Source organism: Oncorhynchus keta, chromosome 1 (genome assembly GCF_023373465.1).
Source record: "Oncorhynchus keta strain PuntledgeMale-10-30-2019 chromosome 1, Oket_V2, whole genome shotgun sequence".
In the NCBI taxonomy this organism is placed as follows: Eukaryota; Metazoa; Chordata; class Actinopteri; order Salmoniformes; family Salmonidae; genus Oncorhynchus; species Oncorhynchus keta.
In genome coordinates, this window is record NC_068421.1 from 5065741 (window position 1) to 5081010 (window position 15270).

Consider the following 15270-nt stretch of genomic DNA (forward strand, 5'->3'; position numbering starts at 1 on the left):
AGTGCTCAGACCAGACTCGTACCCTTATTACACCCTGACCCATCTACTGATCGTCCTGATGGGTTGTAGGGATTCAGAGTCCATGTTTTGCACAAGCGATGCAATGCTTTTAAAAATCAAGTAGAAATGAATCTGAGAACCATTTTATGGATGTATTCATTCACCTGACAACAGCTGACCCTAAAGCACAGAACAGTTGGAATAGTCTCAAATCAACCACAAACACACTCGCTGGGGGGCTTGTGACCGACAGACAGACAGACCGATGTGGAGGGAAGAGACAGACAGACAGACCGATGTGGAGGGAAGAGACAGACAGACAGACCGATGTGGAGGGAAGAGACAGACCGATGTGGAGGGAAGAGACAGACAGACAGATGTGGAGGGAAGAGACAGACAGACAGATGTGGAGGGAAGAGACAGACAGACAGACCGATGTGGAGGGAAGAGACAGACAGACAGACCGATGTGGAGGGAAGAGACAGACAGACAGACCGATGTGGAGGGAAGAGACAGACAGACAGATGTGGAGGGAAGAGACAGACAGACAGACCGATGTGGAGGGAAGAGACAGACAGACAGATGTGGAGGGAAGAGACAGACAGACAGACCGATGTGGAGGGAAGAGACAGACAGACCGACAGATGTGGAGGGAAGAGACAGACAGACAGACCGATGTGGAGGGAAGAGACAGACAGACAGACCGATGTGGAGGGAAGAGACAGACAGACAGACCGATGTGGAGGAAGAGACAGACAGACCGATGTGGAGGGAAGAGACAGACAGACAGTCCGATGTGGAGGGAAGAGACAGACAGACAGACCGATGTGGAGGGAAGAGACAGACAGACAGACCGATGTGGAGGGAAGAGACAGACAGACAGTCCGATGTGGAGGGAAGAGACAGACAGACAGACCGATGTGGAGGGAAGAGACAGACAGACAGACCGATGTGGAGGGAAGAGACAGACAGACAGACCGATGTGGAGGGAAGAGACAGACAGACAGACCGATGTGGAGGGAAGAGACAGACAGACAGACCGATGTGGAGGGAAGAGACAGACAGACAGTCCGATGTGGAGGGAAGAGACAGACAGACAGTCCGATGTGGAGGGAAGAGACAGACAGACAGACCGATGTGGAGGGAAGAGACAGACAGACAGACCGATGTGGAGGGAAGAGACAGACAGTCCGATGTGGAGGGAAGAGACAGACAGACAGACCGATGTGGAGGAAGAGACAGACAGACAGACAGTCCGATGTGGAGGGAAGAGACAGACAGACAGTCCGATGTGGAGGGAAGAGACAGACAGACCGATGTGGAGGGAAGAGACAGACAGACAGACCGATGTGGAGGGAAGAGACAGACAGTCCGATGTGGAGGGAAGAGACAGACAGACAGACCGATGTGGAGGGAAGAGACAGACAGACAGTCCGATGTGGAGGGAAGAGACAGACAGACAGTCCGATGTGGAGGGAAGAGACAGACAGACAGTCCGATGTGGAGGGAAGAGACAGACAGACAGACCGATGTGGAGGGAAGAGACAGACAGACAGACCGATGTGGAGGGAAGAGACAGACAGACAGACCGATGTGGAGGGAAGAGACAGACAGACAGACCGATGTGGAGGGAAGAGACAGACAGACAGACAGATGTGGATGGAAAGAGAGACAGACAGACAGATGTGGATGGAAAGAGAGACAGACAGACAGATGTGGATGGAAAGAGAGACAGACAGACAGATGTGGATGGAAAGAGAGACAGACAGACAGATGTGGATGGAAAGAGACAGACAGACAGACAGACAGACAGACAGACAGACAGACAGACAGATGTGGATGGAAAGAGAGACAGGCATTGTCAGACAGATGTCGACGGAGAATGTGTGCAGGTTACTTTTAACGGGGAGGAGGAAAGACAAAACAGAGAACCGTAGAATCAGGAGTTGATTATCTCTCTCTCTTGTAACTGTCTTTGTATAGTTGGCGTTGCGATCATGGCTTCTCTTGGGAGGGTTTATCGTTTCTCATATGAACATTTTTCTTGTTTTATATTTTTCTCCTCCTGTGACAGTTTGTCAGTTATGCGTCTGTCTCACTATGCACTCTTAACGGCTATGTAACTACCTGCTTGACTGCAGCGAGCACAATAGTAGTGATCAACCGGATTGATTGATTGATTGATTGATTGACACCAATGGAAATAAACAGATTCTGGTTAGAGGGGGAAGCACATCAATAAACCCACTACTTCCATAAAGTGCTTCCTGTCTCTTTTATTTTGGTCTTTTATTATCTACCTACTTCCTGTATGCATTAGAAAATCGTTGTTTATTCATAGTCCATCACTACAAAACAACAGCTCCATTTGCTGATATACCTAGTTTCATTATAAGCAGTCATCCGCGGGAGGTTCCTGGAACAGAAACCCGTGGGTCATACCGTAGGTCTACTCATACTAAATTACCTGAGCGTGACGAAACGACAACAACCCCCGGTGCATACTGCTCCGTGACTCATCACGGAAAGAGTTCAACATCGATACCGAATTATAGGAATAATCAATCAAAAAAAGATTGGATATGTTGTACATCTAAGAGAGATTAAAGTGTAATTAAATATGCCATGTTCATTAGCCTTTTCCCTGATCTCAAATCAAAATAAAACACTCCCATTTTCTCCCGCCACATTCAACCCAAAAAGCCCTACCGCCACCTGCCGGTGTTCAGTTACCGCCGCATCAGAAACCTGTTACACCTGTTCGGTGACACCGGGGACCAATATGTCAAACATTGTCAAGATCTCGAACTCTTCGTGTAAAAGCGAATTGATGTAGATATGAGTTATTCCGTTAAGTCACCGCTTTATTCTCTATATCTGGCGATATGTGTAATTACGTCTCTCTATTCAAGGGTCTTTATTGTCATGGGAAACATGTTAACATTATTACCAAGGCAAGTGAAGTAGATAATAAACAAAACATTACACTCACAAAAGAATAAAGACATTTCAGTTGACATGTAAGGTTAATACAGCGTGTTGTAACGATGTGCAAACAGTTGTTCTCTCCTGTTGGTTGTAATGTCGTCTTGATGCAGGAAGTCACAGGTGAGTATCGCTTAAACAGCGACACGCCCTGAAACCCGGAGCTCCGGAAAAACACTGTGCAGGTACTCGACAACAGGACTGAATCATACCTCCAAACAGTTGTTTTGCAACTAAAACGAGAGTTTCTATTGGACAAATTCAGGTAGATCACTCCCCGTGTCGTTACGTTTGTTTCCGTTTCAGAAAAGTTTTGCAACGGATTCAGCGTAATGAATTTCTCCTCAGATATCCGCGGTGGGGCCGTTTGAGATCATTCCTGGACGATACCACACTATTAAAAGTGCGATTTGCTACAAAGGAAATACTCTGAGTTCATATTGATTGTATCGAAATTGGTTTCCTGAACTGTACTATTTCGGTTGCAGTGTTTATTTTTTTTAAATATATTTTTTTCTGGTTTGTGAATCACCTGTTATCGTGGAGACCGTAGGACTCCATTGAAGACAAAAGGCCTAACCTCCCTCCCCTTGGAATTTACCTGAGGAGTAGCTGGCCTACACACATCAGGAACAGACAGATTTACCTGGTCGCCGGCCACCATGGACTACATGGACTCTGGAATGAGATACACCCCCAATAAGGGACCGGTACTGTGGCCGTTTCTTCCTCTGGTGTTTGTTTGTGTGTTTGTGTGTGTGTGTTTGTGTGTGTGTTTGTGTTTGTGTGTGTGTGTGTTTGTGTGTGTGAGAGCGGTTAGAGAGCTGCCCTGTTTATTGAGGGTTAGAGAGCTGCCCTGTTTATTGAGGGTTAGAGAGCTGCCCTGTTTATTGACGGTTAGAGAGCTGCCCTGTTTATTGATTAGAGAGCTGCCCTGTTTATTGAGGGTTAGAGAGCCGCTCTGTTTATTGAGGGTTAGAGAGCTGCCCTGTTTATTGAGGGTTAGAGAGCCGCTCTGTTTATTGAGGGTTAGAGAGCTGCCCTGTTTATTGAGGGTTAGAGAGCTGCCCTGTTTATTGACGGTTAGAGAGCCGCCCTGCTTATTGACGGTTAGAGAGCTGCCCTGTTTATTGAGGGTTAGAGAGCTGCCCTGCTTATTGAGGGTTAGAGAGCTGCCCTGTTTATTGAGGGTTAGAGAGCTGCTCTGTTTATTGAGGGTTAGAGAGCTGCCCTGTTTATTGACGGTTAGAGAGCTGCCCTGTTTATTGACGGTTAGAGAGCTGCCCTGTTTATTGAGGGTTAGAGAGCTGCCCTGTTTATTGAGGGTTAGAGAGCTGCCCTGTTTATTGAGGGTTAGAGAGCTGCCCTGTTTATTGACGGTTAGAGAGCTGCCCTGTTTATTGAGGGTTAGAGAGCTGCCCTGTTTATTGAGGGTTAGAGAGCTGCCCTGTTTATTGACGGTTAGAGAGCTGCCCTGTTTATTGACGGTTAGAGAGCTGCCCTGTTTATTGACGGTTAGAGAGCTGCCCTGTTTATTGAGGGTTAGAGAGCTGCTCTGTTTATTGAGGGTTAGAGAGCTGCCCTGTTTATTGACGGTTAGAGAGCTGCTCTGCTTATTGAGGGTTAGAGAGCTGCTCTGTTTATTGAGAGTTAGAGAGCTGCCCTGTTTATTGAGAGTTAGAGAGCTGCCCTGTTTATTGAGAGTTAGAGAGCTGCCCTGTTTATTGAGGGTTAGAGAGCTGCCCTGTTTATTGAGGGTTAGAGAGCTGCCCTGTTTATTGACGGTTAGAGAGCTGCCCTGTTTATTGACGGTTAGAGAGCTGCTCTGTTTATTGACGGTTAGAGAGCTGCCCTGTTTATTGACGGTTAGAGAGCTGCCCTGTTTATTGAGGGTTAGAGAGCTGCCCTGTTTATTGAGGGTTAGAGAGCTGCCCTGTTTATTGAGGGTTAGAGAGCTGCCCTGTTTATTGAGGGTTAGAGAGCTGCCCTGTTTATTGAGGGTTAGAGAGCTGCCCTGTTTATTGAGGGTTAGAGAGCTGCCCTGTTTATTGAGAGTTAGAGAGCTGCCCTGTTTATTGAGAGTTAGAGAGCTGCCCTGTTTATTGACGGTTAGAGAGCTGCCCTGTTTATTGAGAGTTAGAGAGCTGCCCTGTTTATTGAGAGTTAGAGAGCTGCCCTGTTTATTGAGAGTTAGAGAGCTGCCCTGTTTATTGAGGGTTAGAGAGCTGCCCTGTTTATTGACGGTTAGAGAGCTGCCCTGTTTATTGACGGTTAGAGAGCTGCCCTGTTTATTGAGGGTTAGAGAGCTGCCCTGTTTATTGAGGGTTAGAGAGCTGCCCTGTTTATTGAGGGTTAGAGAGCTGCCCTGTTTATTGAGGGTTAGAGAGCTGCCCTGTTTATTGACGGTTAGAGAGCTGCCCTGTTTATTGACGGTTAGAGAGCTGCCCTGTTTATTGACGGTTAGAGAGCTGCCCTGTTTATTGACGGTTAGAGAGCTGCTCTGTTTATTGAGGGTTAGAGAGCTGCCCTGCTTATTGAGGGTTAGAGAGCTGCCCTGTTTATTGAGGGTTAGAGAGCTGCTCTGTTTATTGACGGTTAGAGAGCTGCCCTGTTTATTGAGAGTTAGAGAGCTGCTCTGTTTATTGAGGGTTAGAGATCATTCATTGGCCTGATGAAGCTAGGCTGATCATTCATGGGCCTGATGAAGCTAGGCTGATCATTCATTTGCTTTGTAAATTAGCATTGTGGCCCTGGTCTGCTCATTGCTTAAGAGATATCTGATAGAATACACTGTCATCAGTCCCATTCATTCACTGCAGTCTTCCAAGCAATCGGACACCAGCATAGTTCATTGAAAATGCAACCAATAAAAGCTTGACTATTTTGGTGGGGGCAGCAGAGCTAGAGTGAGGAGGGGGTCCTTCCCTACCTATACAATGGTAAGAGAACTGCCACACCTGAAGGCTACACAGCCGTGGGTCTCTCACTGTAATGTTCTCCGAGCTAAAGACTGGCTTCCATCACATCAATCTCTACGCCGAGGACGTGGTAGCAACTGACGTTATTAACTACGTTGTTAAAAGTCAGCGTCTATGTAGCGGGGGTTGTTTTCAGGCTGTCGGTCTGAAGACTGATTTCATGGCACGTCAATATGAAGAGTCTCTATAGATTGAGCTGTAGTCATTAAAAGGTCATGCGATGCAGGTTAGCTACTATTGCTACCAACTCCGGGCCCTAGTTATAGCTTACACTTCCAGGGAAATACTCTTGGACCTAAATTTAGCTCTGTGTTAAAATGCTGTAGAAAAAGAGTGGGAGTAGAATTAACCAATCAGAAAGCACAACACGGTGACGCACCGATCCCGTGGACCTGTCGTGACATGTTCCCAGGGAACTATTCAATGTACAGTTGTTAGTGTGAAGGACGTGGAGAGGGTGTGATTTATACTTAAAACGTTTTAATCCCTTCGGAGTAGTGATGTTGTAATCTACACTGAACAAACGTATAGACGCAACAGTGTTGGTTTCATGAGCTGAAATAAAAAGATCCCAGAAATGGTCCATACTGCACAAAAAAAAAGGTTATTTATCTCAAATGTTGTGCACAACTTTGTTTACATCCCTGTTAGTGAGCATTTTTCCTTTGCTAAAATAATCCATCCACTTCACAGGTGTGGCATATCAATAAGATGATTAAACAGCATGATCATTACACAGGTGCACCTTGTGCTGGGGGGACAATAAAAGGCCTCTCTAAAATGTGCAGTTTTGTCACAAAACACAATGCCACAGAAGTCTCAAGTTTTGAGGGAGTGTGAAATTGGCATACTGACTGCAGGAATGTCCACCAGAGCGGTTGCCAGATAATTTCATGTACATTTCTCTACCATAAACTGCCTCCAACGTCGTTTTAGAGAATTTAGCAGTACGTCCAAACGGCCTCACAACCGCATACCACGTGTAACCATGACAACCCAGGACCTCCACATCCGGCTTCTTCACCTGCGGGGATCGTCTGAGACGAAGCAGTCAAGACTATGGGACGACGAGAACGCAGATAAGCTTCCTGTCTGGCCGGACAGCTGATGAAACTGTTTTCACAAACTGTCAGAAAGGAAGCTTATCTGCGTTCTCGTCGTCCCATAGTCTTGACTTGACTGCAGTTCAGCATCGTAACCAACTTCAGTGGGCAAATGCTCACCTTTGATGGCCACTGGCACGCTGGAGAAGTGTGCTCTTCACAGACGAATCCCGGTTTCAAATGTACAGGGCAGAAGGCATCGTGTGGGCGAGCGGTTTGCTAATGTCACCGTTATGAACAGAGTGCCCCATGGTGGGGTTATGGTATGGGCAGGCATAAGCTATGGACAACGAACAGAATTGCATTTTTATCAATGTCAGTTTGAATGTACAGAGACGCAGCGACGAGATCCTGAGGCCCATTGTCGCGCCATTCATCCACCACCATCACCTCATGTTTCAGCATGATATATCCAACAACTCAGTCTCTTTCAGTATTATAAATAAGTCCATGTCTTCCCCACTAGATTACCCTGTTCCTTTTAGACATTTTTCTCTTGTGTTTTATTAAATGGATCGCAACTTTGGTTAAAAAAAAGTCGTACAGGTAAAACTCAGTCCTCCTTGAAAGCAATTCAGTGTATCCGTAGCAACACAATGCTTCTACCCAACTCTCCTTGAAAAGTCCAACAAAATGGCAGCTCTTTTTTTTTTTAAGGGAAGAGGAACTGAACAAGCTTGACTTGTTGACCACACTATGTATTTTTATCACGTGTAAAAAGCCAATAGGTTTTTCTACCCAAAGTTGCAAAGAAAATGATGTGATCGTTTTAATACGAAAGACCAGAAAAATAGTTAAATGTAGCAGGAACAGTGGCATCTATATCAAGTTGGCATAACCTGGTAGTTTCATACACATTTTATAGTAAATAATGCAAGCAACTTGAATGGCAATTTTTTTTTTATCTGAACAAGGTTAAACACCACCAGACTGACATAGTATGCTGGTTGTTGGGTTTGGTGTGTGGGACCTGTGGGTGGTTACCGGTCATTGTATTGGATTCCTCACGTCTTACTCACTGTTAGGAAGGACTATGGTCCAAATCAGATGCTCTAACTCCAAAAAGTTCTGGGACACTGAAGTCCATGGAGAATAAGAGCACCTCCTCCCAGCTGTCCACTGCACTGAGGCTAGGAAACACTGTCCCCACTGATAAATACACTATAATTGAGAATTTCAATCAGCATTTTTCTACGGCTGGCTACCCCGGTCAACAGCACTGCACCCCCCCCCCACAGCAACTCGCCCAAGCCTTTCCCATTTCTCCTTCTCCCAAATCCAGTCAGCTGATGTTCTGAAAGAGCTGCAAAATCTGGACCCCTACAAATCAGCCGGGCTAGACAATCTGGACCCTCTCTTCCTAAAATTATCTGCCGATATTGTTGCAACCCCTATTACTAGCCTGTTCAACCTCTCTTTGGTATTGTTTGAGATCCCCAAAGATTGGAAAGCTGCCGCGGTCATCCCCCTCTTCAAAGGGGGTGACACTCTCGACCTGGCCAAGGCTTTCGACTCTGTCAATCGCCACATTCTTATCGGCAGATTCAACAGCCTTGGTTTCTCAAATGACTGCCTCGCCTGGTTCACCAACTACTTCTCAGACAGTTCAGTGTGTCAAATCGGAGGGCATGTTGTCCGGACCTCTGGCAGTGTCTATGGGGTGCCACAGGGTTCAATTCTAGGGCCGACTCTCTTCTCTGTATACATTAATGATGTCGCTCTTGCTGCTGGTGAGTCTCTGATCCACCTCCACGCAGACGACACCATTATGTATTCATCTGGCCCTCCTTTGGACACTGTGTTAACTAACCTCCAAACGAGCTTCAATGTCATACAACACTCCTTCCGTGGCCTCCAACTGCTCTTAAACACTAGTAAAACTAAATGCATGCTCTTCAACCAATCGCTACCCAACACCTGCACACCCATCCAGCATCACTACTCTGGACAGTTCTGACTTAGAATATGTGGACAAATACAAATACCTGGGTGTCTGGTTAGACTGTAAACTCTCCTTCCAGACTCACATTAAGTATCTCCAATTCAAAATTAAATCTATAACCGGCTTCCTATTTCACAACAAAGCCTCCTTCACTCATGCTGCCAAACTCACCCTAGTAAAACTGAATATCCTACCAATCCTACATCTACTACATACATGTTTCTATTGTGTTGTTTGACTGTACATTTGTTTATGTGTAACTCTGTGTTGTTGTTTGTGTCGAACTGCTTTGCTTTATGTTGGCATGGTCGCAGTTGTAAATTAGAATTTGTTCTCAACTATTACAACAACAACAACAACAACAACAACTAGCCTACCTGGTTAAATAAAGGTGAAATAAATAAAAATGAAAAAAAGGTACTATATTTATTGAAGATTATATGGCGATTTTGAGTTCAATCAGTTATTTTCTCATATCGAATTATATTTTAACAAAATAATGTTTCAGGAATGATAAACTTGTGTTTCTAACAACAAACTATTTTTTAAAAATCTGGTGGGTTACAAGCTTTTTGAGGTGGAATGACACACCTGTGCGTTTTGAGGTGGATGTACACACCTGTGCGTTTTGAGGTGGATGTACACACCTGTGCGTTTTGAGGTGGAATGACACACCTGTGCGTTTTTGAGGTGGATGTACACACCGGTGCGTTTTGAGGTGGATTGACACCCCCAGGGAGAATATTATTGGCAAAGAAGATGCCGTATAAGTGTTTTAGTGTTCGGGTCTGAGCCAACAGCAGTCTTGGCACAGAGAGCATTGTGGGTGATTGTAGTCAGGCAGTCTGTCTGTCAGGCTGGGTGTTATACAACACTGCTTCCGTGGCCTCCAACTGCTCTTAAATGCTAGTAAAACCAAATGCATTTCAACCGTTCGCTGCCGGCACCCGCACGCCCGACTAGCATCACCACCCTGGATGGTTCCGACCTTGAATATGTGGACATCTATAAGTACCTAGGTGTCTGGCAAGACTGTAAACTCTCCTTCCAGACTCATATCAAACATCTCCAATCGAAAATCAAATCCAGAGTCGGCTTTCTATTCCGCAACAAAGCCCCCTTCACTCACGCCGCCAAGCTTACCCTAGTAAAACTGACCATCCTACCGATCCTTGACTTCGGCGATGACATCTACAAAATAGCTTCCAACACTCTACTCAGCAAACTGGATGCATTTTATCACAGTGACATCAGTTTTTGTCACAAAAGCACCTTATACCACCCACCACTGCGACCTGTATGCTCTAGTCGGCTGGCCCTCGCTACATATTCGTCGCCAGACGCACTGGCTCCAGGTCATCTACAAGTCCATGCTAGGTAAAGCTCCGCCTTATCTCAGTTCACTGGTCACAATGGCAACACCCACCCGTAACACGCGCTCCAGCAGGTGTATCTCACTGATCATCCCTAAAGCCAACACCTCATTTGGCCGCCTTTCGTTCCAGTACTCTGCTGCCTGTGACTGGAACGAATTGCAAAAATCGCTGAAGTTGGAGACTTTTATCTCCCTCACCAACTTCAAACATCTGCTATCTGAGCAGCTAACTGATCGCTGCAGCTGTACATAGTCTATTGGTAAATAGCCCACCCATTTTCACCTACCTCATTCCCACAGTTTTTATTTATTTACTTTTCTGCTCTTTTGCACACCAATAACTCTACCTGTACATGACCATCTGATCATGTATCACTCCAGTGTTAATCTGCAAAATTGTAATTATTCGCCTACCTCCTCATGCCTTTTGCACACAATGTATATAGACTCTCTTTTTTTTCTACTGTATTATTGACTTGTTAACTGTTTACTCCATGTGTAACTCTGTGTTGTCTGTTCACACTGCTATGCTTTATCTTGGCCAGGTTGCAGTTGCAAATGACAACTTGTTCCCAACTAGCCTACCTGGTTAAATAAAGGTGTTCTCAACTAGCCTACCTGGTTAAATAAAGGTGTTCTCAACTAGCCTACCTGGTTAAATAAAGGTGTTCTCAACTGGCCTCCCTGGTTAAATAAAGGTGTTCTCAACTAGCCTACCTGGTTAAATAAAGGTGTTCTCAACTGGCCTACCTGGTTAAATAAAGGTGTTCTCAACTGGCCTACCTGGTTAAATAAAGGTGAAATAAAAAAATAAAAAAACTTATATCCTGGCCCTCCACACCACATGACCTTATGACCTTACTTCTATCCTGGCCCTCCACACCACATGACCTTACTTCTATCCTGGCCCTCCACACCACATGACCTTATGACCTTACTTCTATCCTGGCCCTCCACACCACATTACCTTACTTCTATCCTGGTTCTCCACACCAGACCGTACTTCTATCCTGGCCCTCCACACCACATGACAAAGCACTGGAAAACGACTTTGGGCGCACTAGAGCCCCTAGGAGGTGGTTTAAACTACATTATAATGTTGACTTTGGGCGCACTAGAGCCCCTAGGAGGTGGTTTAAACTACATTATATTGTTGACTTTGGGCGCACTAGAGCCCCTAGGAGGTGGTTTAAACTACATTATAATGTCTCTCTCACTCTCTCTCTCTCTCTCGCTCTCTCTCTCTCTCTCTCTCGCTCTCTCTCTCTCTCTCTCTCTCTCTCTCTCGCTCTCTCGCTCTCTCGCTCTCTCGCTCTCTCGCTCTCTCGCTCTCTCGCTCTCTCTCTCTCTCTCTCTCTCTCGCTCTCTCTCTGCGTCTGCCTCTCTCTCACTCTCTCACTCTCTCACTCTCTCGCTCTCTCGCTCTCTCGCTCTCTCTCTCTCGTCTGCCTCTCTCTGCGTCTGCCTCTCTCTCGCTCTCTCTCTCTCTCGTCTGCCTCTCTCTCTCTCTCTCTCTCTCTCTCTCTCTCTCTCTCTCTCTCTCTCTCTCTCTCTCTCTCTGCGTCTGCCTCTCTCTCTGGCTCTCTCTCTCTCTGCGTCTGCCTCTCTCTCTCGCTCTCTCTCTCTCTCTCTCTGCGTCTGCCTCTCTCTCTCTCTCTCTCTCTCGCTCTCTCTGCGTCTGCCTCTCTCTCTCTCTCTCTCTCTCTCTCTCTCTCTCTCTCTCTCTCTCTCTCTCTCTCTCTCTCTCTCTCTCTCTCTCTCTCTCTCTCTCTCTCTCTCTCTCTCTCTCTCTCACTCTCACTCTCTCACTCATATTTTTTCGATAATTTTCCTAATAATTTGCTCCTGGTGAATATTTCCACAATACTGTAGATATATTAGCCTCACCAGTTTGTCGGTATAGAGCCTCACCAGTGTGTCGGTGTAGAGCCTCGCCAGTGTGTCGGTATAGAGCCTCGCCAGTGTTGAGCCTCACCAGTGTAGAGCCTCAGCAGTGTGTCGGTATAGAGCCTCACCAGTGTAGAGCCTCACCAGCGTAGAGCCTCACCAGTGTAGAGCCTCAGTAGTGTGTCGGTATAGAGCCTCACCAGTGTAGAGCCTCACCAGTGTAGAGCCTCACCAGTGTAGAGCCTCGCCAGTGTGTCGGTGTAGAGCCTCGCCAGTGTGTCGGTAGTGTAGAGCCTCACCAGTGTAGAGCCTCACCAGTGTAGAGCCTCACCAGTGTAGAGCCTCACCAGCGTAGAGCCTCGCCAGTGTAGAGCCTCGCCAGTGTAGAGCCTCGCCAGTGTAGAGCCTCGCCAGTGTAGAGCCTCGCCAGCGTTGAGCCTCGCCAGTGTAGAGCCTCGCCAGCGTTGAGCCTCGCCAGCGTAGAGCCTCACCAGCGTAGAGCCTCGCCAGCGTAGAGCCTCGCCAGCGTAGAGCCTCGCCAGCGTAGAGCCTCGCCAGTGTAGAGCCTCACCAGTGTGTCGGCGTAGAGCCTCAGCAGTGTGTCGGCGTAGAGCCTCAGCAGTGTGTCGGCGTAGAGCCTCACCAGTGTGTCGGTGTAGAGCCTCAGCAGTGTGTCGGCGTAGAGCCTCAGCAGTGTGTCGGCGTAGAGCCTCACCAGTGTGTCGGTGTAGAGCCTCAGCAGTGTGTCGGCGTAGAGCCTCAGCAGTGTGTCGGCGTAGAGCCTCACCAGTGTAGAGCCTCACCAGTGTAGAGCCTCACCAGTGTAGAGCCTCGCCAGTGTGTCGGCGTAGAGCCTCAGCAGTGTTGAGCCAATACATTCAAAAGCAATATGCAATAGGTCTTTTTTTGTTTTTAAAATGTTATACAGCTCAAGGCTGTCAAACGTACAAGATTGGTTTCCAGGTCTCAGATTAAAGACGGTTGTGTATTCCTAATATCTGCATGGCATCTTGTCGGTGTGACAGTGTCTTACGTCCCCCTCTCTCTCAGGACAGGGACTGGGACCAGGATGTGACGTTCCTCCCAGCAGCTGACAGTAAGAAGTTTGAGAAGAAGAAAGGACCAGGGAGAGTCGGGGCTGTGATCGGCATCGTTATCTTCGCTGCTGTCATCGCCCTTATGACCGGCCTACTGGTCTGGCACTTCCACTGTGAGTAGCCCTGCCCCTCTCTTCTTCTCTTCCACAGTGAGTAGCCCTGCCCCTCTCTTCTTCTCTTCCACAGTGAGTAGCCCTGCCCCTCTCTTCTTCTCTTCCACAGTGAGTAGCCCTGCCCCTCTCTTCTTCTCTTCCAATGGTAGTAGCCCTGCCCCTCTCTTCTTCTCTTCCAATGGTAGTAGCCCTGCCCCTCTCTTCTTCTCTTCCACTGTGAGTAGCCCTGCCCCTCTCTTCTTCTCTTCCAATGGGAGTAGCCCTGCCCCTCTCTTCTTCTCTTCCAATGGGAGTAGCCCTGCCCCTCTTCTTCTCTTCCAATGGGAGTAGCCCTGCCCCTCTCTTCTTCTCTTCCAATGGGAGTAGCCCTGCCCCTCTCTTCTTCTCTTCCAATGGGAGTAGCCCTGCCCCTCTCTTCTTCTCTTCCAATGGGAGTAGCCCTGCCCTTCTCTTCTTCTCTTCCACTGGGAGTAGCCCTGCCCCTTCTCTTCTTCTCTTCCACTGTGAGTAGCCCTGCCCCTTCTCTTCTTCTCTTCCACTGTGAGTAGCCCTGCCCCTTCTCTTCTTCTCTTCCACTGTGAGTAGCCCTGCCCCTTCTCTTCTTCTCTTCCACTGTGAGTAGCCCTGCCCCTTCTCTTCTTCTCTTCCACTGTGAGTAGCCCTGCCCCTTCTCTTCTTCTCTTCCACTGGAGTAGCCCTGCCCCTTCTCTTCTTCTCTTCCACTGTGAGTAGCCCTGCCCCTTCTCTTCTTCTCTTCCACTGTGAGTTGCCCTGCCCCTTCTCTTCTTCTCTTCCACTGTGAGTAGCCCTGCCCCTTCTCTTCTTCTCTTCCACTGGGAGTAGCCCTGCCCCTTCTCTTCTTCTCTTCCACTGGGAGTAGCCCTGCCCCCTCTCTTCTTCTCTTCCACTGTGAGTAGCCCTGCCCCTTCTCTTCTTCTCTTCCACTGGGAGTAGCCCTGCCCCTCTCTCTCTTCTTTTTTCTTCCACTGTGAGTTGCCCTGCCCCTTCTCTTCTTCTCTTCCACTGGGAGTAGCCCTGCCCCTTCTCTTCTTCTCTTCCACTGGGAGTAGCCCTGCCCCTTCTCTTCTTCTCTTCCACTGGGAGTAGCCCTGCCCCTTCTCTTCTTCTCTTCCACTGTGAGTAGCCCTGCCCCTTCTCTTCTTCTCTTACATTTACATTTAAGTCATTTAGCAGACGCTCTTATCCAGAGCGACTTACAAATTCTCTTCCACTGTGAGTAGCCCTGCCCCTTCTCTTCTTCTCTTCCACTGGGAGTAGCCCTGCCCCTTCTCTTCTTTTCTTCCACTGGGAGTAGCCCTGCCCCTTCTCTTCTTCTCTTCCACTGGGAGTAGCCCTGCCCCTTCTCTTCTTCTCTTCCACTGGGAGTGCCCTGCCCCTTCTCTTCTTCTCTTCCACTGTGAGTAGCCCTGCCCCTTCTCTTCTTCTCTTTCACTGGGAGTAGCCCTGCCCCTTCTCTTCTTCTCTTCCACTGTGAGTAGCCCTGCCCCCTCTCTTCTCTTCTTCTCTTCCACTGTGAGTTGCCCTGCCCCCTCTCTTCTCTTCTTCTCTTCCACTGTGAGTAGCCCTGCCCCCTCTCTTCTCTTCTTCTCTTCCACTGTGAGTTGCCCTGCCCCCTCTTCTTCTCTTCCACTGTGAGTTGCCCTGCCCCCTCTCTTCTCTTCTTCTCTTCCACTGTGAGTTGCCCTGCCCCCTCTTCTTCTCTTCCACTGTGAGTTGCCCTGCCCCCTCTCTTCTCTTCCACTGTGACTTGCCCTGCCCCCTCTCTTCTC

General features: G+C 47.8%; 2 protein-coding genes across 2 annotated transcripts in view; both read left to right on the forward strand.

Annotated features, from left to right (window-relative positions):
- Nucleotides 1–604: 604 nt before the first annotated feature.
- On the forward strand, nt 605–2260 carry LOC127908255 (nuclear speckle splicing regulatory protein 1-like). The gene is made up of 2 exons (XM_052465962.1): nt 605–1787; nt 1824–2260. Exons 1-2 carry the CDS (start codon nt 645–647, stop codon nt 1935–1937), a joined length of 1257 nt encoding a protein of 418 aa, XP_052321922.1. The 5' UTR covers nt 605–644; the 3' UTR covers nt 1938–2260.
- Nucleotides 2261–3147: 887 nt separating this feature from the next.
- st14a (ST14 transmembrane serine protease matriptase a) overlaps nt 3148–15270 on the forward strand; it is an 84409-nt gene continuing 72286 nt past the window's right edge. The window contains exons 1-2 of the mRNA XM_052466223.1: nt 3148–3695; nt 13321–13480. Coding sequence (XP_052322183.1) covers nt 3648–3695; nt 13321–13480 — 208 coding nt within the window. The 5' untranslated portion in view covers nt 3148–3647. The remainder of the gene's footprint in view (nt 3696–13320; nt 13481–15270) is intronic.

Coding starts and splice junctions, on each gene's coding strand:
- LOC127908255 (XM_052465962.1), top strand. CDS start 645: ATGTGGAGGGAAGAGACAGACAGACAGACCGATGTGGAGGGAAGAGAC. Junction 1,788..1,823: donor AGACAGATGTGGATGGAAAG/AGACAGACAGAC, acceptor AGACAGACAGAC/AGACAGACAGATGTGGATGG.